The following is a 25,214-nucleotide window of genomic DNA, read 5'->3' on the forward strand; positions in this document are numbered from 1 at the left end:
GTATTGAGGGTACCATGGACTGCTAGGAAAACAGATTCATCCTGGAAAGGGTCAAACTGGGCTGCTCCTTGGAGACAAGGATTCTAAGGCTCCGTCTGACATACTTTGGACATGTTGCAAGGAGGGACAGGTCCTTGGAGAGGGACATCATGCTTGGTAGGGTGGAAGGACAGCACAGAAGAGGAAGGCCCCCTATGAGGTGGACTGATTCAGTGATTGGGATAATTGGGATGGGTGTATCGGAGATGGTGCGATTGGCAAAGGACAGAGCAGAGTTTAGGGCTGTTGTACATCGGGTCGCTATGAGTCGCAAGCAACTTGACGGCACATAACAACAACAACAACAACATTATGATGTTGCCTCTTGGCCCAGTGGTGAGGATTTTAGTCTTGATGTTGAGATGAAATCCGTATTGAAGACTGCAGTCTTTTATTTTCTGCTGCAAGCCCTTCAGATAATCTTCACTTTGAACAAGGAAGTTGAGTCATCTGCATAATGTAGGTTGTTGATGAGTCTTCCACCGCTCCTGATATCATTAGTCTTCATGGAGTACAGCTTCCTGAAAGATTTGTTGTGAATAGTAGAAGGCAGTAATACATGTATCTGCAAATTCTTATGACATAGTCTACATTGAATTTGGTTGCTTATCCACAGACTGTGAGTCTCTGTCTGTTCAAATCCACCAGCAGACCAGTAGTTCCTGAATAGAAGGATGGAAAAACTCTTCTCATTGTGATTTATAGCCTCAGAAACCTAATAGAAGGTTATTAAGCATTGAAACCAACTCAACAGCAGTGAGTTTGCATGTCAAACTATTCTAATCAGGACTTAGAGAAACAATGTTTAATAATATTTAATAGAAGTTTCTGTTCAGAAATCCGAGTCAAAAGTGATAATATCAAACTAAATACAAAAAGAAAACACACACACACACATATATCACACATATACAGATAAAGCTATATTTATGGAGTGTGATCACTTTGATCTAAAGGAAAATTAAACACATTAATTATTGGTCTTTCAAAACAAAAATCATGTGTTTTAAGGAGTCAGAGAGAGGGGATAGAATTTATATTTTAAGTTCTAGAGAATGACAGATGAGTCTGTGCATAGTGTGAATACAACATAACATGTTTTCTCAAGGGATTATGGAATACATACAATAGACAGTGGAGGTTTTCTAAAGTGAAGCATAAAGGAAAAACAATTATTTGTTTGATATAGGTATTTCTCTCTTTTTTGTTCTGTTTTTCATTTTCTTTTTGTGTTACTATTCTAAGGGACTCGCAGGTGACTTGACGGCACACAACAACAATAACATTCTAAGGGCCATATATATCTTCTTACACTTCAAAATCACAAGGCACTGAATTAGAAAGAATGTCTCCTCCTGAGTGATTCACAGCCTTGGCAACCTGATGGAGATCACAACACGAGTTGGAACCAACTCATGAGCAATAAGTGTTCTCTATTTTAAAAGCCATACAATGCCTTAGGTATGAAAACAAAAAGAACTGGTCACCCCAACAAGTTACAGAAGCCACAAATTTTGTTCACATACTCATGGCTTGGTGTGAGGGTGTGAGTAGTTCATGAGCCAATGAGAAAATTCTTCTGTCATAAAGAGAAGATATATTCTGAGGCTCCATCTAACATACTTTGGACATGTTGTGAGGTGAGACCGGTCCTTGGAGAAGGACATCATGCTTGGGAGGGTGGAGGGACAGCGCAGGAGGGAAGGCCCTCTATGAGGTGGATTGATTCAGTAACTGGGATAATCGGGATGGGAGTGTCAGAGACAGTTCGATTGGCACAGGACAGAGCAAGTTTAGGGCTGTTGTACATCGGGTCGACAGCACATAACAACAAACAACAACAATATTCTGATTAAGATGATCCCTACTACATCCATGATAGTAGCAATCAAGAAATCAAAAGAGGTATTGCATTGGAAAAATCATCTGTCAGGGACCTTTCCAGAGACCTAAAGGGCCAATGTTTCAAAACTGAAGTGGGTCTTATCCAAAACACTCTATTTTCTATTGCTTTGCACACATCTGAAAATTGGGCAATCGATAAGGAAGATCAAAGAATAACTGATGCCTTTTAATTGTGTTGGAGAATATTAGAGACTATACCATTGACTGCCAAAAGAACAAACAAATCTCTTTTGAAGAAAGTTCAACCTGTGTGCTCTTTAGAGGCAAGGGTGGTAAAATTTGTGTCATATATTTTGGACAAGTCATCAGGAATTGCTAGTTTTTTAAAAAGTAAATAATGGGAGGAAAGGTCATCAGAAGAGAGGAAGAACATCAACAAGATGAACAGACAGTTATTGTAACAATGGGCTTGAGCATGGGTGAAGATTGTGGTCACAGTGTAAAAGAGGGCATGATTTCAATCTGTTGTCCTTTAAGTCGCTAACAGTTGTAGTTACCTCACTGGTATTAAACAAAAGAACGATACTGTTTGGCCAGATCCAAATTTCTCTCTTCTCCTTCCCTGAGATGTGAATGTCTTCAAGGAGCACATTAGCACCTCTGTCTCCAAACATGTTGACTCTGAGGTCAAATCAGTGGGAGTCAATTGTTCTGACACTACAAACAAAAGATTCTGTGATTCTAAATCTAAAATGTAGGCCTGATTTTGCCTTCTGTGAAAAAACGTATTGCGATGGGAAAGTCTGCGGTTAGGGACCTCTCTAAAGTACTCAAGAGCAACGGTGTCTCTCTGGAGACTAAGGTGCTCCTTATACAGGCCATGGTTTTTGGAATCACTTGTTATGCATCAGAGAGTTGGACAATGACTAGGGAGGATAGAAGGAGAATTGACGCCTTTGAGCTGTGGTGCTGGAGAAGAGTACTGAATGTACCATGACTGCCAAGAAAACAAATAGATTCTTCCTAGAGAGGGTTAAACCAGGCTGCTCCTTGGAGGCAAGGATTCTGGGGCTTCGCCTGACATACATACTTTGGACATGTTGAAAGGAGAGACAGGTCTTTGGAGAGGGACATCATGCTGGGTAGAGTGGAGGGACGGCGCAGGAGGGGAAGACCCTCTCTGAGGTGGATTGATTCAGTGACTGGGGTAATCGGGATGGATGTGTCAGAAGCAATGCAATTGGCACAGGATAGAGCAGGGTTTAGGGCTGTTGTACATAGGGTCGCTATGAGTCGCAAGTGACTCGACGGCACATAACAACAACAACATAATAAAGTGTCAGAAATTTTAAAATAAAATGAATATCCATCCATTTGGGAACATTTTCACTAGGCAGGTGAAGAACAGTGTTCACAGATGGAACCAAGGGTCAAGTAACACAATCTTTTATTTATTTTAGTTTTTCCAATTCGCAAAGTAATTTTTCTGCTCAAGAATGTATTACACTCAATTTGACCAGTATCCAAGGCTGTATAGATTGCAATATGTGAATATTTGCTTTTGTTTTCAAGTTTATTTATTTCAACAAACTCACAGCCTTTGGCCTTCAGTTGAATGAAGGGTTTGCATCCTTTGGTCTCTAAACTCCAGCCCAGATTATAACCAACTTTAAACTTAAAGCTACAAAACCTGATTGGAAAGTGATTTTCTTTCTCATGGCTGGGGAGAATGAAAAGAATTACACACAATCATACAGAGATGAAAACAACTTAATTTCCTATCAGTGAAGGAATGAATAGTGAAACTATGGTACATTCACATGCAACATTAAACACTAGTGTAGAATTTGTGAAACATTGCATAATATGGATGAACCTGGAGGACATTATGCTGAGTAAAATAAGTCAGTCACAAAAGGACAAATGCATATAAAATCATGATTATAAAAAGCTAAGGTAATGTTTAAACTCTGAGAGAATCATACTATAATGGTTACACAGGAGGGAAGGGGGAGGAGGAGAAAATTAGTATTACTAATTAATACTTAGTAAGATGGGCAAAGGGAAAGATAATATGGAATGAACGGACAATCAGACAGTATGAGTATTGCAATTAATGTTATGAAACAAAATGTGCATGAATTATTGTTTGAAAACAAACAATATTCTTTGTAAACTTTTACTTAAATCATAATAAAATATATTTAATAATGTATTATTTTAATATATTAACCTAGCAGTTGCCTTAGTAAAGTCCTGAAAACAATATATAGGAGAGGGGAAAAAAAAATCACACAATAAAATTTGTTCCTAAAGTAGGCATAATAACTCATATTTTCTCAAGGGAAAGTGCCTTTGTGTTGTAGGTGAGGTGGTTGGTTTCTTGGTATGTGCTGTCAAGGAGGCTTCAACTCATTGTGACCTTATGCACAATAGTTTGAAACCCAGCTCTATTCTGCGCCAATCTTGCTGTCTCTGACACACTGACCCTCATTACCCAGTTATTCTCAAGCCATCTCATCTGGATCTTCCTCTCCTGTGCTGTCTCTCAAATGACCCATCCAAGTATGATATCCTCCTAAGATGGGTCCCTCCTGGCTACATGGACAAAGTATATGAGAAAAAACATTCAAAATCTTTGCCCAAGGAGCAGCTTGGTTTCACCCTCTTCAGGACAGACTTGTTCGTTTTCTTGGAAGTCCATGGTACATTCAATATATTTCTCCAGCACCACAACTCAAAGGCATCAATTCTTCTTCTGTTATCCTTGTTAATTGTCTAGCTCTCTGATGCATAGCAAGTACTTATGAAGACCATAGTCTGGACCAGGTATACCTTAATTTCTAGACTAACATCCTTGTTCTTCAGCACTCTAGAGAGGTCCCTGACAGTAGACTTCCCTAATGCAATTTGTCTTTTCTTTTTTTTAATTAAAAAAAAAGGTTTTTATTGTACTACTTAGAAGGGTAAGGAGTTGCCCTACCAACCCCAAGACAGGTGGTTCAAATCTACCAGCTGTTCCTGAGAAGAAAGATGGACAGTCTACTCCTTTGTGAATTACAACCTATGGAGGGTCACCGATGAGTTCTTCCAACTTGAAGACAATGAGTGAATGAGTGACTGAAAAGTCAATTCTTTCCCCGCCCCTATCTATCTATCTATCCATCCATCCACCCATCTATCTATCTATCTACCTACCTATCTACCTACCTACCTATATATCTATTTATTTATTTAAAATAGCATTCAGTTTATTACAAATATTTAGTATTGGCTTCCCATATATTCCCCCTTTTGTTTTTATCATAATTATGTTATCATCTAGATTAGCATCCTTTTTACACAAACAAATTAAACATAATAAACTCAAAGAAATACTTTCAAAAATCTCCTTATGATCAGAAGGATTCAGGTTAAATATTCCTTGAAAGTCTGTGTTAATTGTCCCATTACCACAGTGCTTGTCAAAACCAGTTCTGATTAATCTCCTTTGTTAGTGTGTCCTTTGTCATTTCCTACCACTCCTCCCTGAGAGAGATTTCACCCTGATTCATAAGGAAAAGGCGAGGGGCCCTTTAGAGTAATGAGAAATTTGTCTATTGATTTCCTGACTGCTGGTGCCAACAGTGTTGACTGTGGAACAAAGCAAGCAGAAATTGTTAACAATCTCAGTCTTTTCTCCATCTATCATGATGCTGTCAATTGACCCGGTGGTGCTTTAGCACTATTTCAAAAAGAGCTAGTTTGTGTTGAATTACACACAGTAATTGTAGCATTTCAAATGATGGCACTAGGTAACATATCATTCAACACCTAAAGAAAGTGAAGGTATCTCACAGGCTGTTCCAGTTACTAACCTGTATACCAGGGAAATTCAACCATAAAATAGAAGCACATCTGACATAGGAAGTGAACATTTTTACAATTAGTCTTTATTTTACTATATGATCCATTTATCTGAAAAATACATTCTGTGCATTGTTTGATTACATTACCTGCTGTACTGTTGAGTTGCCACCATTCAAGATAGCAATTCCAAGTTTCAAAGTAGCAGCTACCATTGGTCCTGTTTCACCTTTAAAAAAGTTAATTCTATGATTAGATCTGCTATAATGATTCTAACTCAAAGTGTTTTAGTAGTTACATTTTTATTATTTCCCCAGAAATCTATATAAAGGTCAAGAAAGCAGACTAACTTATCTAGCAAAAACTATTCAAACAAGAGAAGTATATAAAAAGCATCAGTGCTTTTGTTAAGTTCTGTGGTAATGCTGAACACATTAACTAATAAAGAAAATTATATGATATAGAAAAAAGAATTAAAAGAAACAATAGATTTTGAAATGAGATTTAAATCAAGCTTGTGTATATTAAACTAATATTGAAATGAATAAGAATGAATTAAAATTTGATTCCAGGAAAAGCATCTTCCACATTGCCTTTACAGAATTATTATCATTACCATATTTATATATGATATAAATATATAGAAAATGAATATATGATTTAATATAAATTATATATTTGTATATTATCTATTTATATATATATTGGAAAGTATTATATTATTGAGATATAAAATAATACTATTGACATATATAATAATAATCAACAATCTCTGGCTTGAGGGCCAAATTTCACTGGGTATATGTTTTTGTATATAAAGTTTTATTGAAACAGAGTCATGTCCATTTGTTTATTCATTATCTCTGATTTTATGGCAATGATTTTACAAAAGCAGAGCTGAACAACTGCAACAGTGCACACATGGCCTGCAAAACTGAAATTATTTCACATTGGCCTTTCTTTCACACGATAAGTTTGCTGATCCCTATGTGTTTTGTCATTTTGCAAGTGTTCTGTCACAAAATAGTATATATCACTTCCAAAGTGTAAATGGCAGGAAGAAATAAAAATCTTCCCAACAAGGTATAGGGGGGATAAATCAACCCCAGATTCAGTAAATGCTAACAGCTAAGGCTACAGAATAGTCAGTCCCCAGGAAAAAGAACCTAGGGACTACAGAGATGAGGGGAAATGGTATGAGGGCGCAACTCTGTGAGAAGGAAGGCTGGGGACCAAGGCATACTCACCTTTGCTGGCACTAATAGTCTGCAGCACCATCTCCGCGGCACCTCGATCATGCAGTCTGGCTTGCTGGTATAGAAGCTTTTGCTTCTCCATTTCTTTCTCCTGAACACAAATCCCAACCATTTATGTTGTAGCTTTCAGCATAGCAACATTCTAAAGACCATATTTTAAGTCATCTCTTCATGTATGGGCTCTATGACAACATTATGGACCATTTCAACACCAGCAATGATATTCAACAGGTAGTAACATATTCAACTCTTGGTTTTGTTTGTTTTATTTTGTTTCCTTTATGTTTTTCTTGATATACTTTTGGTACTCATTTATCAAGATGGATTTTTTTTCTCAATTTTAATGATTTGATCAGTTCAAAGCCTGTATCACAGTTTTGAAGCACTGAACTTTGTCATTTAAACATGCACTTTCTGAATTATACATTCGTGCATAAGGTTGTCCCATTTTCAGTAATTTCCCATCTCATGGCCATAACTTGATACTGCTCAGCAAATGGCTCGAGTTGCAAGGTATCACTGAATCAGGGGGGGAAAAAACTTTCACTGAGGTGTTCTTGGAGTTTAAGCAAAATTGAAAAGTGATATGGATAAAGATAGGCTTCAACTAGGTCATGGGCTTATGATACAGATCTCCCCGGTCACCCCCAAAGAGTAAAAGATGCAATGTGCCTTTATATTTTGTATTCTCTGGCCGTGACAAACGATACAGCATGGTGCTGCTAGAGCAATGGCTGGAGGTTATTCTTTTCCACTTAAAACTACCACTGAAAACATAAAGAGGAAAATTAAAAAAAGGAAAATATAAAGGCACTGCAGGATCAAGACTTGTATGATCATTCACTTGAGCAATTCCAGTTCGCCGGAGAACTGAGACGGAAATAAGCAGTATAAGTGGCAGAAAGACAGTTGCATAGAGCCCTGTGACAGTGCGTCGATCAGATGGTAGAGAAGCTTAGTCAACAGGACATGAAACAGTCAATTAGTATCATGTCCTCCAACACAACGGCCAAAACATATGTGACCTAACAGCAGGAGAGCCGCAGCAGAGGGAGCCAGAGGTGACAGCTTTGCTGCCATAAACTTTCCATCCAAAGTACGGAAAATAGACACTGGGAGATGGAAGAGGTTTAAAAAATGAAGGCTTGCTAATTACAGAATATGAAAAAGAAAGTGAACTAAAAAAGGGGGAGAAAGAAATGGGCTCAAACAAATGAAAAAAAAAAAAGTAAAAAGAAACCTTTAAATCAAAAGCAACCAACACAGACATTTATGCTGTTACCAGAGAGTTCTCGCCGAGGCTGGCAAATTTGTCTCTTAAATCTTTGATAATATCGTGCTGCGAAAACAAAATCGATCAGGGTTTTGTGTTTTTTTTTCACACTATAGTCAGAGCTCTTGTGATTAAATGTTTAATTGTTCTTAAATTATGTGATCGGCCTAAATGGAAGCAGAGAAAATAAAAGAAAAAAGGCAGCTTTGCTTGATAGGTAGCCATGCTGACATCTGAAAAGTTTGCCTTCATGTTTAAACCTCTTCCTGTGAAGTCAAAAACGAAACAAACGAAACAAAATCACACAGACACACAAAACCATATTGTCATTACAACACAGCTGTGGAAGAACTGAAAGACGACCCTTTCGTCTGCTCTTCAGGCAGGCCCCGTGTAAAATTTATGAGCAACATTTGATTCTTCTTTTTAGACCCAACAATCTTTGACTTTTTTTCCTATCACCAGGACTGTGTGGGGAATGTTTGCTTCCCAGTGTCACCAACTCATTTTGTTAAGGTTTCTCAGGAAGAAAATGATAAGAAATTATTAGCCCAGAGACCCTTCCTATCATTTTTACTCAACCCCTGAAGAGGCAAAGGAGTCAGAAAAGGCAATTCTACTGATTCCAACAAATCCAAAAACACTGGAGTTGGTGGCAGGCTGGCCACGTACTCTTAGCACATCCACCACTTTGCTACTGTGCTTTCAAACTGGGTACAGAGGCTCAAAGATTGCTTAGAACAATGGGCACAACGGATTCGGGTGCTAGTATCCTCTTCAGTAACTTCATCATGTATGCGGGGGATCTACGGAGGAATAACAAGATTCCAAACTGCATTGTTTTAAAATAAATTCTCTTCGATAACTATTCTGGAGGAAAGGGTGATGTGAATCATTTAAAAAACTTATTAAACCTAACAAGCACACTGATGCAGAAGTAGGCAAAAAGACACTTGACAGAGAGCAAGCAGGCCTTCATGTCTCTGCTCGATCGAATGGAGAGCTTTCTCTTCCCAAGCTCTTTAATATGGTTTCTTTCTCGTGTTTGTCCTTTGAGAAATGCTTATAGTATGTAATTAACATTTTTTAGCACAACAGGAAAAAAATTTTTTTAACCCTGAAAGCTAAACCAGAAAGCATTCAGACAATGAAATGATGGGTTGTGTAGAAGGGCAAATAATAAAAAAACAAACACCAAGCCTTTCACTTCACCTTACTGAAAATAAACTTTCTTAAACTAGAGATAGATCTTTTCAGAGGATTTTAAATAAGGAAAGTAAATTATTGAAACATCTTTTAAAAACCCTTTTGAAGATTCTTTCACTCAAAAGGGTCTTGAATTATCATAATCATATCTTCAACTTATAGTTTGCTATTTCAAGAAGAAAAAAGGAGATTAAGTGGCAGTGTGGGACTAAGAACATATTTTTTTTTATTTTGCTTCAAGCAAAAAGATCATCAAAAGCAACTATGAATTACCAGCTGTTATCATAATAAGACAGTCAATAAGACTCTTTCAAGGTCAAATGTAACCATAAATCAAACCCAGGATCAAATAAACGGCTCTGAATGGATATATTCCACATCATGATTCCTGTTAGTCTGACTGGTTTTAAAAGAAAACTGTTCATTATTGTTGTATTTAGTCTAAGAGTGTCTCAATCTTTTAGTAAGTTGAGGGAAACAAATAGAAAGATTAGAAGAAAAATTTCATTTGGAATTTTTCACCAGCATCTTGCTTTGTATAAGAAAAATAACGAGACAAGAGTATATATATTTCCCCTTCTCGCGACAAAAGTAGTTTCTTTCCATTGTGGAGATGAAAGCACATTTTAAACCTGAGAATCCATAGAAATTCACACTGCTTCTAAAGGACCATCTTCAAAGACAGTGACATTTGAGACTAAAGGTCCCTAATCTATACTCTAGAAATTGTGCCTAAAGAGAACAGTTGGCCTGTTTCCTTATTGTTGTTGTATCTATTTTTCTTTTGGCATGTTCAAGTCTTCAGCATGCGCTGAAAAAAAAATTTCATTTTAAATTGCATTTCAAAGCAAGTTTTTTAAGAAGATAATGGAAAATTTCTACAAACTGGACTACTAAAATATTTTTCCACAACTTGGTAACATTTTAAGTCAGCATGAAGTATTTTTGCCATCTTGTATGTATTCTTTGTATTACTAAAAAAAGTATGTTGAGTCTCAATATGCTAAGAAAAGAGATTGAAAGATAGAATATTGAATTGGACAACTATGTAGAAAAGAAGAAAAGTTAGGAGGAAATGGTACTACTTAGTTGACAACAAATAGGTTGACTCACACAAAGGCAACAACAACAGCAAAACACATATGAGAGTCACATTTTCCGCTTGACTAAGCTTTGGTCCATATTCCAGCTCCTGAAATTGTACATCAGTCACTTTCAAAGAGCGCTGATTTACAGAGCTAGCAAAACATTTGTACTAGAACATTGGGTAATAATGGACTGTACTTAAAATAAAATTTGAAAAAATAATGGAATTGGAGAGTTACAAAAGTGTAGTCTCAGAGGGCAGGGACCATAGTAGTTGGTTACTTGTTTGACTCAAAGCACCAATGCATATACCCTGGTACACACAGTACAGTTTCCGCACCAAAGAGGTGCTTAATAAAATTAATAAAATTCAAATTAATGAATGACAGTGCAAAATAAAGAGATGCCTTTTAGTTTGTAAATTGACATTGTTGTTGTTTTTGTTGGTGTGTGCCATGAAATCTGTATAGTAATCTGAAATAGCTGTATTTTTCTTTTTTTAGCTTTAAAAGCCACACAATTAGTATGATGTGGAAAGATTATTTCGTTTTCTGCCAGATTGTCAAGTATTTAGAATTATACAAACAAAATGTGGTTTTCACATTGTGAGCTTCAGTTCATCTAATATCGTATATGGACCTTATATCATCATCTAATCTCTTTATGACTTACTTCTCAAATGTTACAAGAACATTAAAGAGTTAATTTTCCAATAAACCAAGAATAGTCCCTAATGCTCTATCAGGCCCAGCAAAGGAAGAAATGATACATTTGGATGATATAGTAAAAGGAATTTTTAACTTAAAATAATTTTTAAATGGCCTATTAGATGTTTACTAATAATGTAATCAGAGACAAAAAAAAAAACAACAAAAGCAAATAACAACAAAAAACCCTCAGACCAAAGACCACCCTTCAACAACTTAGTCAGTGACATATTTTACCTAAAGTACAGAAGGCTCATAAATTTACTTCATAATAAGATTTTGCCTCTTATTTCTATGTCACATGTATATGTGGAATATTATTTCCTGTGGACTAGGCTTGGTAAATGTGACATTATGCTAAAACAATTAAATCAGCTGAGTTAAAATAGTTTTGTTTCAGTGTTTTGCTGAAAAAATCATCTTATACAAAGCTCTACAATGAAAGTATGGGAGTGAAAGAATGAGAAATTATAATATCTAAAGTTACCAAGTTAACAACCATAAGCTGACCTATCCTTAGAAAGCATGTGCTTTACTCTGAGCAGAGTGCTGACTTAAACCACCTTCCATTTAGACATATTAAGTCTTAAACAGCTATGGATGCTTAAAGCATTACTCTGTTAGTAATGTGCCTGACAAAAGAACAGGCACGATGAAATAATTGATGACTACAAATAATACAGGATTTTATGATCTTGAAGGGTCCTCTAGTGGTATAATCTATATGGAGTTTTGCTGCTAACTAAAAAGTAGTGTTTCTGTTGTGGTTTAAATCCACCAGCAGTCCATGAGAGAAAGATGGGTTGTCTCTCCTCTAGATTTACAATATCAGAAACCCAATAGAGGGTTGGCTACTTCACAGGAATGGGTTTTTAATGAATATGTGATGGTATAAATGCTTAATATACGTCATTTAATGTAATCTTTACAAACACTCTAAAAAGCCAGTCCTGTAGTGAGCTCCATGATACAGAGGGAAATCAAAGCACATGATCTCACAAACAGGTGGATGGAGGAGCTGGGATTTGAGCCCAGCTGGCCTATCGTAGACTCTGAGCTCTTCACCAATTTGCCCTTCATAAACATACTGTGATCAAGTAAAATCTTCATCTGGAACGACTGTAAATTCCAGGGCACATGACATCAAATTATTTGCATATTAAAAATATGAAGCTAAATGTCTAAAGTGCTCATGTGCAGAGACAGGGGGTGCCCTGGAGGCACCATCTGTAGCAAGCTGGCTTCTGACACCTAGAGAGTCAGCTATAAGACATTTCCACCTGGAAGGTAAAGAGCTTGAATTTGATGCATAGGCATAGCTTGTTGTATCAAAAATAATGTTTTCTAGGATTTTTCTCTGTACTAGGAGTACTCAACCCTATCTTCTTTTCTCTTTCAAGTCTCTCAAAACCTATATAACTTTTTTTTTACCTGAATGGTCTTAGAGGAAGGCAAGCCCACTGAAGTGGTTATGGAAGTGTACTGCTACTACCACCACAACTACTTTCCACATTGCCCTAGTGGTCAGGGAGAGGGAATGGGACCTGCCATTGGACAAGTAGGTTGCATGGAAGCCCCAGCTTCTCCAAGGGTAGTGGAGAAGAACTGGAAGTAGGGCAAAATTTACCTCTCTGGGGTTAATGAGAGAGGGGAGATTGAGGCATTCAACAGATAAAGTGTGCATGCTTCTACCTATGAATAGACTACTCATGTGGTCTCCATAGAGGACAGCTGTGTTGGAAAGCATCACCTTGCATCAGCTCTTCTTCTGCCCCCAGAGCATTCCTTTCTCTTCATTCTTTTTTGTCCTGACACTCCATGTATATAACAATATAAATGGCTAACATATAAGTTTCTGTGTGTCTTGTAGGGATCTTGGGCTAAGATATCACTTGATACCAACTATCTCAGTATATAAAAAGGTAGCTGCTTTCACCATAGCAAGAACATGGAAACAGCCCAAATGTCCAACTCAAACGAATGGATTGAGAAATTATGGTACACAATGGAATACTATGCAGCATGCAGGAGTAACAACTTTGGAAATTATTACCTAACTTGGGAGGGACTGGAGAGCACTATGCTGAGTGAACTAACTCAGTCCCAGAAGGACAAATATTGTATAAAACCATTATTGTAGAATGAGTATAAGAATCCAGGAGGGGTGAGAGAGGCTGGACACAAAGGGAATGTGGATGTGCAGGGTGAAGGGGTGATTAATCATTGGGTTGTACAATTTGATGGGTAGGGGAGTGAGGGAAATTGAAAGAATTTGTTCAATTTTGTATTTGAATTTTGTAAATAAACTAGTAGGAATAATAATAATAAATAATAATAATAAGGGGGGAATGTAGCCACTGAACTTCAGCAACGAGCCCAGATAAGCCACAGGACTGGCTACCAGAGCTCTCTCCTGTCTCTCGCCCATGACTCAACAGTATGTCAAGTAAATGTTAGCAGGCTTACCCATTCTTTGGATGTCAAATAAGAATCCAAGAGGATACATTTTTCAGATAAACAGAAATCTTGAACTGTTATACATTTGGGTAATATCCCAAAAGCCCATCTATTTTAAATTACAGCAAATTATTTGCTGCTAGTTTTTGGTACGTGTCATCAAATTGACTATTACTCATAGTGATCCTATGAACAGCAGATCTCAAACTTGGCACATTCGATGCCATCCTTACAGTCGCTGACAGGATGGCACCCACTGTTACAGTCATTCTGTCAATCTTTTATTGAGGATCTCATGTAAGATTTTTAACATATTTTAAAATGAAAACAAAGCATAGAAAAATTATAGAAGATACTTGATAGTAACAAAACATTATAATAGGTTCCCCCCGTCGCCAGAGGTGGTTCCAGTTCTTGATAAGGATGACCTAGTATATAGTATTATCTATTTTTTTAAGAAGACAAATTGACCTTAAATTCAGAAATGCTAGTGAAAGGAATATAAAAGTCTGTATTAATGTTCTTCTAAGTTGATACTAAGACTGAATTATTAATCAAATTTCTTGCAAGCAAATTTCAGCTACTATTCAATGACTAGCACAGCTAGATTCAATTCTACAGACATCTGAAATTATTCACAACTCTATGGTCATCTTTTATTTTGTGACAAGAAAATTTTATGTGCTAACCTTCCCACATAGCACAGACACTTGTCTAGTAATTCTTTCTTAAAATCTCATGCTATGTATTGATGTTAGAACTATAAAAGAAAGGTATGATTTACTAATCATGATCTAATTCCACAATGAATAAGAGAAAACTGTGTCCTAATTCTTATTCCTTTAAATGCATGATTGTATTATGTGAAAAAATCTTGCATCATTTGCAAGATAAACTAGATGTGTTACAGGATAGGAAGATAAGTATTATCTCTCCACAGCCACTCTGTGACACAGGGTCAGAACCATCTCATAGTTGACCCTTCAGTGAGTTCAAAGAGGCTGCCCAGCCGGAGACTGTACATCTTTCTCCCATGGGGCAGCTAGTGGATTCAAACTACCTGCCTATGAATTGGCAATGCAACTCCTTACTCACTAGACCACTAGAGCTCCTTACCTCTCTACAACGATGACATAGTTTTAACATTATGAATTGAGAGTAAAGTAACTGATAAAATTATCAGTAATCTTTATTGGATTCAGATATATAATACTAGTTCCCAAATTTTAGCCATTATAATTTACAGAAAGAAACCTCTGTCAAAAGTTATTTAAAACAACTTAACCAAGTAGGGGCATAAATCAATGGTAATTAATTTTATAAAACACAATGAATGGGAATGATTCTATGAAACACAATTTGAATGAAGGAATGTGTGAAACACAATGTATATAAAGGAAACACAATATATATGAATTTTGTATGCAAACTAATATAAAGTAAAAAAAAAAAAAGTAAAAAAAAGAGAAAAATCAAAACCCCAAACAACTTAATCATCAACTTCATGAAAATGAACTTTGCTTTCCACTGAATTTCCCCTAGGATTTCAATAATTAGAAATTCAGCCTCACAACAACTCTCTACTGGGCTTCTAAGGGAAGAGACTTTTAATTTTTTTATGGGAAGAGACTTCCATCTTGCTGTCATGGGGAAGCTGGTGGATTGAACTGTCAATTTTTCAGTTAAAAACCCAATTTATTACAGATTCTGTCACCAGGGTACCTTGTTGTTGTTGTTATGTGCCGTCGAGTCGTTTTCGACTCATAGCGACCCTATGCACAACAGCCCTAAACCTTGCTCTATCCTGCGCCAACCGCACTGCCTCTGACACACCCATCCTGATTACCCCAGTCACCGAATCAATCCATCTCATAGAGGGTCTTCCCCTTCTACGCTGTCCCTCCACCCTCCCAAGCATGATGTCCCTCTCCAAGGACCCGTCCCTCCTGGCAACATGTCCAAAGTATGTCAGGCGAAGCCCCAGAATCCTTGCCTCCAAGGAGCAGCCTGGTTTAATCCTCTCCAAGATGAATGTTTGTTTTCCTGGCAGTCCATGGTACATTCAGTACTCTTCTCCAGCACCACAGCTCAAAAGCATCCACTCTCCTTCTGTCCTCCCTAGTCATTGTCCAACTCTCTGAGGAATAACAAGCGATTGCAAATGCCATGGCCTGTATCAGGCGCACCTTAGTCTCCAGAGAGACACCGTTGTTCCTGAGTACTTTAGAGAGGTCCCTAACAGCAGACTTTCCCATCGCGATACGCTTTTTGATTTCCTGACTGCTGGTGCCAAGAGTGTTGACTGTGGAGCCGAGCGAACTGAAGCTGTGAAAAATCTCAATCTCTTCACCATCCATCCTGACGCTGCCAATTGGTCCAGTGGTGAGAATCTTTGTCTTCTTGACATTGAGCCTCAGTCCATACTGAAGGCTGCAGTCCTTGACCCTTCGCAGCAAGTGCATGAGGTCCTCCTCAGTTTCAGCAAGCAGGGTTGTGTCATCTGCATAACGCAGATTGTTAATAGATCTTCCACCAATCCTGATGCCACAATTCTCCTCACAGAGCCCAGCTTCTCGGATAATCTGCTCTGCATACATGTTGAAAAGGTATGGAGACAGGATGGATCCCTGGCGTACACCCTTCCCAATTTTGAACCATGCGGTGTTACCCTGCTCTGTTCTGACTACTGCCTCTTGATCCAAGTACAGGTTTCGCATTAACACAATTAAATGTTCTGGGATTCAGGGTACCTTAGCATGTAAAAATGTTCGTTGTTGTCAAATGCCATTGAGTCATAGACAACTCATAGCAACCCTATGAATGAAAGACCTGAACACTTGAATAACTTTCATAGTTTCTCCAAGTTCATAGTGTTTCTTGAGGCAAGCTATTTCAGAAGTGGATGCTTCCAAGTTTGTTTTAATCAGGGAGCTCCACCAAACACTGCCCACCATGGGAAACCAACCATTATAGCATTTGACACATAACTGCAACAGCATAAATGTATAGCACTAAATAAATCCATTCAAAGTTTAAAAGCTGTAAGTATTTGGAGGTTGTTGTTGTTTTTGTATGCTGTTTTGTCAAGTATGACTCACAGCAGCCTTATAAACAACAGATCTAAACTCTGTCCTATCCAGTGTCATCTTCACACTTCCTGACACAAGAGCCCATTGTAGCAATCACCATGTCAAACTACCTGGTCAGGGGTCTTCTTCTCCTACACCAGTTGTCCACCCTTCCAAGCATCGTGTCCCTCTACATAGAACCCTCCTGGCAATATGCCAAAGGTATGTGACATGAAGTCTCATCATTCTTGCCTCCAAAGAGCAGTCAGGTTGCACTATTTCGAAGACATATTTGTGTGTTCTTTTGACAGGCCATGGGATGTTCAGTGCTCTTCTCCAACATCACAACTCAAAGACATCAATTATTCTTCTTTCATCTTTATTCCCTGCCCAGCTATCAGATGCAAATTAAGTGAGCAGAAACAATATGGCCTGAATCAGATGGACTTTAGTCCCCAAACTGACCTTATTACTCCTCAATAATTTGGAAAGGTCCCTAACTGCACTTTCCCAGTGTAATACATCTCCTATTTCCTTACTGCTGGTTGGTTCCCAGGGTGTTAATTGTGGATTCAAGTAAGATAAAGTTGTTGATAGTTTCAATTTATTCTCCCTCTATCATGATGTTGACTATCAGTCCAGTGGTAAGAACTCTGTTTCCTTGACGGTAAGAGGCAATCCATACTGAAGGCTACATTTCTTGATCTGCAACGAGTGCTCAAGTCCTCCTCACTTTCAGTAAACATGGTTGTATCATCTGCATAACTCAGGTTATTGATGAGTCTCCCTCCAATCCTGATTCCACATGCCACTTCATAGAGTCCAGCTTCTCAAATAGCTTGCTCAACATACATATTTAATAGATATGGAGAGAGAATACAACCCTGACACTCTCGTCTTAATTTTAAACCATGCAGTGTTCTCCTGCTCTGTTCACAAAACAGCCTCCTGGCCCAGGCACAGGTTTCAGATGAACACAATTATCTGCTCTGGGACTCCCATTCTTCTCAGTATCAGACACAACTAGTTATGATCCACATAGTCAAATGTCTTTGTATGGTCAATCTCTAGTGTCATGGCCTCTTCTAAATCCTCCTTAAACGTCTGGCAGTTTCCTATTTATGTACTGTTCTAGTTGTTTTTTTGAATAATCTTCAGCAGTATTTTGCTTGCATGTGATAATAATGATATTGTTTGATAGTTTCCACATTATTTGGATCATCTTTCTTGGGAATGGGAACAAATATGGACCTCTTTCAATCCATTGGCCAGAGAGCTATCCTCCAAATTTCTTGGTATAGACTGGTGAGCACATCCAAGGCTGCATTTGCTAATTGAAACAAGTCAATTGGCAACCCATCAATTCCTAGACCCTTATTGTTTTTCCAGTGGCTTCAATGCAGTTTCCACTTCCTCCTTCATTACCAATGGCTCCTATTCTTATGATACTTCTAAAATTTTTCAGTGTCAATTTTTTTTTGTACAATGATATTGGTTATTTCCTCCATCTTCTTTTGATGCTTTATTTTGACTCAAGGTTTAAGTTTCTTTTTAAGTTCTCTCAGCTGAAGAAAGGCAGAGCAGGTTCTTCCCTTTTTATTCTCCAATTCCAGCTCTCTGCATATTCCATTATAAATAAAACTCTTCTTTATCCTCTCAAACTGCCCTTTGAAATCTTCTGTTTAGCTTTTATTTCAGCATGTTTTCTCTTGGTTTTGGCTTCTCAATACTCCAATGTAATTTTTAGAGTGCCTTCTCATTTATTTTTACTTTTTCCTTTTTCCTCTGCTTTCTCCATTTGCTTTCTTCATGGATAATATTCTTTATACAATCCCACAACTCATCTGGTCTCCAATCATTGTTGTTTAATGCCTCAAACCTATTCCTAAGATCATCTTGAAATTCTAATGGAATAGACTCAAGATCATATCTTTGTTTCTTAGGAATTATTTTAATTTTCTTTGTCCTCCATATGAACTTGCATATGAGTAATTGATGGCCTGATCCACAGTCAGCCTCTGACCTAGTCTTGACAGCCGATATTAAGCTTCTCCAACAAGTTCTTCCACAAATGTAGTTTATCTGATTCCTTTGCAACACAGCACGTGAGATCCATGTGTAAAGTCATTGGTTGTGCCTTTTAAAAAAGATATTTGCAATAAAAGGATCATTGTAAATACAAAATTTGTTCACTCAATTTCCAGCCTCATTTCTACCAAGCCCATACTTTCCAATTACTATTCCTTTTGCATTCCAGTCACCAACTTTCATTAACATATATTGATTGCATGGTCATTCAATTTCATGGTCAGTCAATTTTTTTGTAAGATTTGGTAAAAATTTTCAATTTCTTCCTCTTTGGCTCCAGATGAAGAAGTATATATTTGAATAATAGCCATATTAAAGGGTCTGCCTTGTATGTGTATGAATATTATCTTATTGCTCACAACACTGTATTTCAGGATGGAATTTGAAATTGAATTTTCTTACTATGAATGCAACAACATTCTTCTTTATTCCCATAATAGTAAACCATATGATCATTTGATTCAAAGTGGCCAAAGCTGGTCTATCTCATCTCACTAACGCCTAGTATGTCAGTGTTCATGTGTTCCATTTCATTTTTAACAATTGTAACAATTGTCAGTTTTCTAACATTCAAGCTACATATATTTCATGTTCCAATTATGAAATGATGTTTGTCATTGTTTTTCCTTATTTCAAGTGACTTTTAATCTGGCCTTTACCACTACACTATCATAATTATCCATGTTCCTCTAGTGTTCATAGGGTTTTCAAAGACCCATTCTTTAAGAAGTAGATTGCCAATCCTGCTTCCTAGTTTGTCTTAACCTGGGAGCTCTATTAAAACCTGTCCACCATGAGTAACCCTTGTGACATTTGACACACCAGTGGCATAGCATTCAGTACCACATCAACACACAAGTTATCCTAGTACAGCAAATTAACAGACAAGTGCTGTACCACTTAGAACAATGTTCTACCCAAACACAACAGTCAATTTCCTTTGTCACTCTAATAGCAAATTAGTCTATACACCAAGCCCAAGAGCCATGGGCTCAAGAGAATTTTAACCACAAAGACTTGCCCACTGAGTTCTGATTCATTTAAACAAGAGGCTTCCAGCTGACACCTGACACCTGACTGTTAACTAAATCAAAACGACCAATTGGTTTACACCCGATTCTTGTCGAATTTCTGAAATGAAATTCTATTAAAAATTAGATTCTTAGTTGTTAGATTTGCAATGATGTTTGTAATAAGCTGATTAGAAATTACAGTGACCTTATGGAAAGTGGCAATCTTGCCTTACCCTGTGCCAGACTTACAATCTCAGCCACATTCAAGTTCATTGTTGTAGTCAGTCAATTCATCTAATTGAGAGACATCCTCTTTAAGTGACTCTCTACTTCCCCAAGCATAATGTCTTTTTGCAAGAACTGCTGTCTCCTCACATTTCCAAAGTAAGTAAAATCAAGTTTCCAAATTCTACTATCCCTGCCCATAAGGAAGATCCTCATTTTAATTCATCCAAGACATACTTGTTTGTCTTTTCATTTTGTGTGTGTGTCTAAAGGATATTCTATATTCTTCTACAACAACACAACTCAAAAGCAGCTAAAAAGACCATGGCTTTGATCAGGCACATTATAGTCTTTAAATTGACCTCCTTGCTCGTTAACACTTTAAAGAGGTTTTGAATAGTTATGGAGAAAGTATACAATCATGACATAAATATTTCTTGAATTTAAACCACTCAGTGTTCCTCTTTTTTTTTTTTTTGGTTGGAATAACTGCTTTTTGGTATATGTATAGGTTTCATTTGAAAACCTTATGTTTTCATACTTGGGAAATCCCATTCTTCTCAATGTTACATATAATTTACTATGATTCATACAGGTGGATGCCTTTCCACAGTCAATAAAACAAAGTAAACATCTTTATAGCATTTATTTGTTTAAGTCACAATCTGTCTGATTTAAGTTAGTAATGATATCTATCATTCCATGGACTCTTCAGAATTCTGGTGGAATTTCTGATGTTACTGTGGACATACTATTACAGTAATCTCTGAATAACCTTCAGTAAGATAGTACTTCCTTATGTTATTATTTGATAATATTCACATTCTCTTGTATCACATTTGGAACGGGAACAAATATGAATCTCTTCCAATCAACTGGTCAGGTAACTCTGTGACATTTCTTGGGGTATACTTGTGATCACAACCAGGGAGGCACCTGTTTGTTTAAGCACCTCAAGTGGTATTCAATCAATGCCATGACCTTATTTTTTTGCCAGTGTTTAACCACAACTTGGACTTCTACATTCAATAACACTGGTTCTTAATTATATGGTACTTCCTCAAATGGACCAGTATGGACCAATTCATTTTGGTATAGACACTGTGTATTCCTTCCATCTTCTTTTAATCATTCCATATTTTACCCATAGAATCCTTCAGGATTATAATTTGAGGACTGAAAATTTGTTCTTAGTTTGTGTCAGCATGAATACGCACATCCTTCATTTAATTGTTTTCCAACTCAAGATCATTGTATATTTCATTGTAATACTTTTTGCTCTGTCTGCTGGATTTCCTCTTTGAAATCTGTTCAGCCTCCTTACAATGTAGTGTAAGTTTCAAAGTCTCTTCTAACATCCAGTTTGGTTTTATCTTTCCTCCTTGTTTTTCTTTTTTGCTTTCTTCATGTATGATATCTTTCCACAATGTGTCTGGTTCAGGCATCAAAAAGTAATGCATCAAATCTATTCTTAAGCTGGTTTTTAAACTCAGGAGGCCTAAACTCTAGGTCATATTTTGGCTGTTACATATTTAATTGTCTGCAGTTTCAATTTGAACTTGCATATGACTAAGGAGATAGGCATTTTGGGCTTCCACTGACAGCCCCTAGCCTTGTTCTGCTTCTCCACTGTCTCTTTCTGCAGATGTTGTCAATTTGATTTCTGCATATTCCATCAGGTGAGGCCCATGAGTATACCCATGTGCTTTTTAAAAAAAAAGAAAAGTTATTTGAAGTGAGTAAAAAATTTTTCACAGAAGTCTGTCTGGTGGTCTCTGGTTTTATTTCTGTCAAGTTTTCCACATTTTCCAACTACCAGTCTTTTTCTTTTGTTTCCAGCTTTTGCATTCCAGTTACCAATTATTATCTTTGTCTCTTGATTGCACTTCTGACCTATTCCTGACTGCAGAAGTTGGTTCCAGAAACTTCCAATTTGTTCATCTTTGGTTTTAGTGGGTTTTGTGTGTATCTGAATAACATTAACAAAACTTCCTTAAATGGTATTATCCTATCACTGATAGCATATTTCAGGATAGATCTTGAAGCATTCTTTTCAATGAATGATGGACAATGAATGACACATCATTCCACTTCAATTTTTTATTTGGGAATAGTGTTTCAAATTATTATTTTATTAAAAATGTGCAAAATTAGGCCATCTCACCTCCCTATGCCTAGAACTCAAATCTTTACATGCTCCATTTTAAGCTTTGCAACTTTCAATTTTCCTTGATTCATACTACAAAGATTCCAATTTTTATTTACATTTGCAGACAGTTCTCCTTCATTTGAGTCTTTTCACATCGGCAAAAGAAGGTCTTTCATTGGGTGAAAGCTTTACTCCACCCATGTCATTAAGCTAGACTCTACTGTAAGAAGATCACTCTTCCCTAGTCACAGTCTGAGTGCTTCCCAACATGAGGGACTCAACATCCAGAACTCTAGTAAATAATATTCTGCTGCTATTATAGTGCTTTCAAGGGCTCCATGGGACATTATCTTCCTGTGTGATTTACAGCTCCAAAGACCTACTTAAAGGTCAGCTACGGGAGAGTTCTTGCTTGATGGAAATTTCTTTCTGTTAGTTTATTATTTCAGAAGTGAATAGCCAGTGCACTTCTTAGTCTATAAACTCTACTCAAATCTGTCCACCCCGTGTGGCCTCGCTGGTATTTTAAATAGTGTTGACATAGTTTCCAGGGTCATTTACAATACACAGGTCACCAAAAACTGACAGATGAGTGGTAAATGGTTAAAGGCTAAGGAAAAAATATTCTTTTGTCACAAGAGTCACTAATTAGAACATTATAGACCTAAATTGATTCTTTCTTATGTAATACTGCATTACTTTGGGGTACAAACATAGTAATTACTCTAATTCATGTTGTCAGTATGGAATCATTTATTTAGGGTGACTCAATGGCACATAACAACAATAAAACATTATGTCCTTAGTAATATTATTTTTTACTTAATTTATGAAAAACTCAGAGCTACGCAGGGCAGTGTGCTACAATTATTGTCATGGATAAAATATTTCTTCCCTATTAATTAATCTTGACTTCTTATGTTTTGTCATTTTTATGGCCTTAATATTGAAATAGCTTCAAATATAAGAAAATTATGTAAATAATAATAAAGATAATTATTAAATAAGCTATAGGAGCTGTATCTTTACATATGTTGAAACAAGGAATTGAATGATCATGTTTAATTAGGTAGCTTTGAACAGGGTACATAACTGCAGTAGATATGTGATAAGAAGTTCATAAATATACCTCCACTTTTATAAACCAATCCTCTTACCATCTGTGTAGGCCTTGGTGTTGCAGTGGTTAAAACACTTTGTGGACACCAAAAGTGGTTCACATTTACCAGCTGTTCTACCAGAGAAAGATATTGCAATCATTCTGTAGAGCAATACTATTATTATTATTATTATTATTATTATTATTATTATTTAATGCCTTATATGCCATTATGCAAGCTTTTGGAGTCAACAACTGCTTTTCCGGTCCTGTGTTTGTTACGTGCAGGTTTGCTCTGTCCCCAGGCACGAGGCTAGCCAGCCTGGGCCTAGGGTTTGAACCAGGAGGAGGCCTTAAGCCAAAAGGCAGCTGGGAGAGGAAGCACTCATGTTGTTCCTGGTTGGCTCCTCCCAGGGTCTTGGGAAGTTCTCTTTGCCAGAAGGAGTATAGTGGTGTGAGCACAGGAATCGTGGCAAGCTTTTGGAGTCAACTGCTTTTCTGGGCATGTGTTTGTTACTTGCAGGTTTGCTCTGTCCCCGGGAGTGAGGCTAGCCAGCCTGGGCCTAGGGTTTGAACCAGGAGGTGGCCTTAGTGGAAAGGAAATTATGCTACAAAGCCGAAGGTGGGTGATTTTCATCTGCGGCCCTCAGCCAGGTTCAAATCATTTTCTTGTCAAATGTTCTTCTAGGTGGTATAGCACTGGTCTGTGTGTTGCTGGACAGAGGTAACTCATGGTTGCTGTGACAGTGATGCGCCAATCGTGGTAATGGGTACCCATGGTGGACAGTGTTGACTGGAGCTTCCCGACTAAATCAAGCCTGGAAGCAGGAGCGGCATCCACTTCCGAAATGGCTTGCCTCCGGAAACTCTATGTACGAACAGTGCTCAGGCTGTTCGTTCACAGGGTCTCTATGAGTCATCTACAACTCGACGGCACCAAACAACAACAACAACAACAACATATGCCATTATGAGTTTTGACAGGGTGATAAGATAATATAATAGGTAAACAATTAAGTTCTGCAGTCACACTGCCTGAGTTCAATTCCAGTGTCTTCCAGCTATTAAACACGGAAATGAGAAATGAGTTGTATTGACAGCATATTTGATTGACAGATATAGGGATTTGGTTGTTTAGAGATAGATTTTAATGGCTCTTGCCCTTTCCCAAATATCATATGATTGGTATGAAAAACATACATAGCTAATTAGAGTTCCTTCTTTCATTAGTAATATGCATTTAATTTTTCTGCATTTCTTTCTACAGTGTTATGGTTTGTTGTCACTGACTAGTACTATATTGAATAGATTCTAATAGTTTGCTTGACCATTCATCTTATTAAAGGTCATCTTTGTAATTTCTAACTTGTATAAATCATTAATAAAGTGGCTATAAACATTAAAAAAACAGGTCAAAAATTAGTGAAGACATTCAGTGTCTACTCCCTAAGTCCCTCAGAGAAAATTTCCTTACAATGCAGCTTTCCTTTATATGTATTCTTTTCTTCTTAATATATGTTACTGAATATTTATGAAAGAAGAATGTAAGTTGAAACTACAGCAAACATTAATAACATGCTAGTTTTTTAAATTTTTTTAATATACATCCTTGTTTTAAGAAAATAAATTATCACACTTTGCATTATTCCCAAAACACCTTAACAAAATGTTATGTTGTTGTTGTTGTTATGTGCCGTCGAGTCGCCTGCGACTCATAGCGACCCTATGTACAACAGCCCTAAACTCCGCTCTGTCCTGCGCCAATCACACTGCCTCTGACACTCCCATCCCAATTATCCCAGTCACTGAATCAATCCACCTCATAGAGGGCCTTCCTCTCCTGCGCCATCCCTCCAC

The 25,214-nt window shown here is 37.2% G+C and overlaps 1 protein-coding gene across 1 annotated transcript in view; it reads right to left on the minus strand.

Moving 5' to 3' along the window:
- The window catches only part of RYR2 (ryanodine receptor 2 (cardiac)), an 814,526-nt gene that overhangs the window by 109,529 nt on the left and 679,783 nt on the right, over nt 1–25,214 (minus strand). The window contains exons 82-83 of the mRNA XM_006895387.1: nt 6,978–7,077; nt 5,880–5,959 (exon numbers count right to left, since the gene is read on the minus strand). Of these exons, the coding sequence (XP_006895449.1) occupies nt 5,880–5,959; nt 6,978–7,077 (180 nt within the window). The remainder of the gene's footprint in view (nt 1–5,879; nt 5,960–6,977; nt 7,078–25,214) is intronic.

The sequence above is a fragment of the Elephantulus edwardii genome, unplaced genomic scaffold (assembly GCF_000299155.1).
Source record: "Elephantulus edwardii isolate Elephantulus edwardi_28Jun2011 unplaced genomic scaffold, EleEdw1.0 scaffold00166, whole genome shotgun sequence".
NCBI classification, from domain to species: domain Eukaryota; kingdom Metazoa; phylum Chordata; class Mammalia; order Macroscelidea; family Macroscelididae; genus Elephantulus; species Elephantulus edwardii.